The 3340-nt window shown below is 43.7% G+C and overlaps 1 protein-coding gene across 1 annotated transcript in view; it reads right to left on the bottom strand.

Moving 5' to 3' along the window:
- The window catches only part of sun1a (Sad1 and UNC84 domain containing 1a), a 9219-nt gene extending 7293 nt beyond the window's left edge, over window positions 1-1926 (bottom strand). Inside the window, exons 1-4 of the mRNA XM_062475382.1 lie at window positions 1768-1926; window positions 577-795; window positions 251-423; window positions 119-145 (exon numbers count right to left, since the gene is read on the bottom strand). Coding sequence (XP_062331366.1) covers window positions 119-145; window positions 251-423; window positions 577-795; window positions 1768-1838 — 490 coding nt within the window. The 5' untranslated portion in view covers window positions 1839-1926. The remainder of the gene's footprint in view (window positions 1-118; window positions 146-250; window positions 424-576; window positions 796-1767) is intronic.
- Window positions 1927-3340: the final 1414 nt, after the last annotated feature.

Here is a 3340-nt window from a genome sequence, read left to right as displayed (position 1 = left end):
TTTGGTCTAGCGTGGTCCGAGTCAGAGAGAGGAGAGAAGGATCATTAGCAAACATACTAATAAGTTAACATTGTATGATGGAGGCAAAAACATGTCAGCCTGCAAACAAGCCTATTACCTTGGAGTTCAGCCTCCTCATCCAATCCTACAGGACAGAGGGAAACAGTGACACTGTGAAACAATCACATGGGCGAGGATACACTTCCATTTCATTGTGTGTGAGCGCGTCTGCGAGTATGTGTGTGCTGACCCCAGAAGTTGTCGACCAGTGTCCTCTCCTGGATGCAGGACTCGTCCAGCATCGAGGAGAGCAGGGAAGCATCGCTGGCAGCACAGCTATGGAGGCTGCTGTTGTGGGCCGGGCCCTGGACACTCTTCCTGGGGGTCTGGAGCAGAGACTGGGTACGCCTGCTCTTAATTGCCCTGGAGCAAGGGAAAATTGTGTGGAGGTAGAGGGGGAGAGCAAAATAATAAGAGCAAGAGTATGAGAGCTGGAAGAAGTTGTATAGTTAAAACCTGAACCCAAGTGTGTGACTTCCTATAATGCAATAACTAATCCCCGGTGCAGTGACTGACTGGATGGCGTCTCTGCGACTGGCCCCTCCAGCGCTGTAGGAGGCGTTGAAGCCCAGGCTGGGGGCTGAGTCCAGCAGGCTGTCATCGCCGTAGTGACCTGTGGTAGAGTGTATCCGGAGGCTACGCCGGGACATTGTGGAAGTCTCGGATGTGGATGTGAGCGCTGTGGCAACGCACTGCTCCTTGTCAAAGTCCAGGCCAGCTGTCCAGTAGCTGGAGCTGTTAGAGAGAAGAGGCGGGGGGGGGGGGATGAAGCACCAAGCCAAACGAGACTACAAGACACCTCCTTTAAAACAATACATTCAGGAAATGAATCACACTCCCAATTCCATCTAGATTCCTCAAAGTAATAATACATTGAACCCTGGCTCAAAATAACTGAACATGCAACTGACATAGGTCAAATGGAGGACAGGTTTCTGTGGTCTGACTTCCTTCATAACTAGCTATGGCACTCAGAGAGTAAGGGGGGACAGCTGGCTCCTGTGAGAAACAGCCTGTTCTATTGTACTATGGGTTATGATGAAGCTTGAGCTGGTAGACAGACCCAATTCCCCAGTCAGGAAAGCAGAGGATGTCCCCAACAATAAACAGCTGCAAACACAGAAGTTGGATAATGTTTCCAATAATAAACAACAGGGAACACAGGAAGCCAGATGATATTGATAGCAACAGGTCACATAATGGGCACTCCATGTTTAAACATGGAAACATTACAACCAAGGTTAGGGACATAAATATCATGGCACCTGCAATACATGAGACGCAGACACAGAAAGCCGTATACGCCCCAGCTGGCACCAAGATCTGGCCCAGATTTCAACAGAGCTAAGCAGGCCTACATTTCTGAAGTAACAATCCTATCATTCACAGCTGGACTTTGGATCTGCTACACATGTAGCTCTGACTGAAAGGAGAGGGCTAACATAACAACAAGGAGTCTTCTAGATAGAATAGTTCATTACAATAAGGTTGCTTGTCACGTAAAGGAAGCTATTACAAGATAGTTAGGCCTGTAGTCCTATTAGAGCACTGCAAGCTAATCTCATTGACACACCAACACGCAGATATAGCCTGATGACACACATACAAGTACAAGTGACCTTTCCGTCTGAATACCGCACAGCACACCAACAAATAAGCTAAAAGAAAGGTGAGAGAGAGAGGAGAGAGAGAAAGTGGAATACAAACAGATCTGTCCAGCCCCAGCTCTCCAGATTCCAGCCTTCGTCAACAACGTTCATCCCAGGGAAAAGCCCCATGGACAAACATCCCTGCCACACACACACACACACACACAGACATACGTGCTCATGCGCCAGAGAGATCAGGCAACTTAGCACTACTGAGCAGTGTTGCTGCTGCGTGCTCTGCTTCCTGTTACAGGGGAGCCGCTTAGCGACACCCCTCCCTCCCTCACTCGCCCCTCCTTCTGTCCCTCTCTCTCTGTCTGTCTGCCCCTCAAACGCTGAAATCAGTCCTTTCATTTTACACGTTGTACCGACTGCTGAGGTCAGTTTCAGGTTAAGCTCTTCATGCAACAAAAGAAGCTGGTTAGGGAATGACTGAGAGGGGAGAACTACAAAAGAATCCTGTGTATGCATACGTGACTAAACAGGTGTTCCAAAAACCAGATTGATAAAACAAACATTCTAAGTGCTCTAAAGAAATCACTAACCTGACAGAATAGTAATCTTATCTACACATCACTTTAAATTGACTATATTGGTATATATGGTTTTGTCTCGACAGATTAGCTCATTTTCCTTTTTGCCCCTTTTTCGGCACTCAATTGCTAAAATACATCAAAATCCTCTTTAAGATTACCCAGCAATCTGTGCTTTGGACTGTATTGTTATGCATTATGAGATTAAGGATACATTGAGGATTACCAGATCCCCAAATGTGTGCATTTTCCCAGGGTGTGGCTTGGAAACTCCCAGGTAATCAGACCTGGAGTCTTGAACATGTTTACACCGTGCATCCTAACTAGACAACAGTTTTGGGACACATTTAAATTTGCATCTGGATGAGACGGCCAGAACAGAATTCAGTTTTGGTGCAAAGTCAGTGGCACTTTTTTTTTTTTTAAAGGTATTGAATACTTGATTTTGAAATGTAAACAACACCCAATTTGTTGGTTTTGAATTCACCTCTTTAAATTTGAAAAATTCAAGGTTTGGAAATTCAGGTAGCTCAAATTCAAACAGTAAAATTAATATCCCAATAATTTTATAAAAAAAATTCTAGCTTCAGAAATTCAGTTTGCTCAAATTAGAACAGTAAAATTCAGATCCCAAAAATTCAAGCTTCAGAAATTCTAATTGAACAAAATTCGTATTGTGAAATTCACATCCAAAAAATTCGAACCCCCAAAATTTGACCCCAAAAAAATCCGATTGCAACATCCGGGATACTGCTGGCCTCAGACCGGATGTTGCAATCAGAATTTTTTTTATTGTCGGATTGAATTTTTGGGATCTTAAATTCACCATTCGAATTTGAACTGCCTGAATTTGTATCTATTTGAATTTCTGAAGCTTGGATTTTTGAGATCTGAAATTTACTGTTCTAATTTGAGCAACCTGAATTTCTGAACCTTGAATTTGGGGATCAGAATTTAAAGAGGTGAATTCTAAACAAACAAATTCGGTGGTGTTTCAATTTCAATATTAAGTATTCAATTCCTTTAAAATCCAAAACATTGTGTCACTGATTTGCTTCCATATCTGACAAATTAACACCCAGGTGGTCAATACAACAC

Source organism: Osmerus eperlanus, chromosome 12, assembly GCF_963692335.1.
Source record: "Osmerus eperlanus chromosome 12, fOsmEpe2.1, whole genome shotgun sequence".
Lineage (NCBI taxonomy): Eukaryota > Metazoa > Chordata > Actinopteri > Osmeriformes > Osmeridae > Osmerus > Osmerus eperlanus.
Note: the sequence above shows the minus strand (reverse complement) of the source record. Positions and strands in the feature narration are given on the sequence as shown.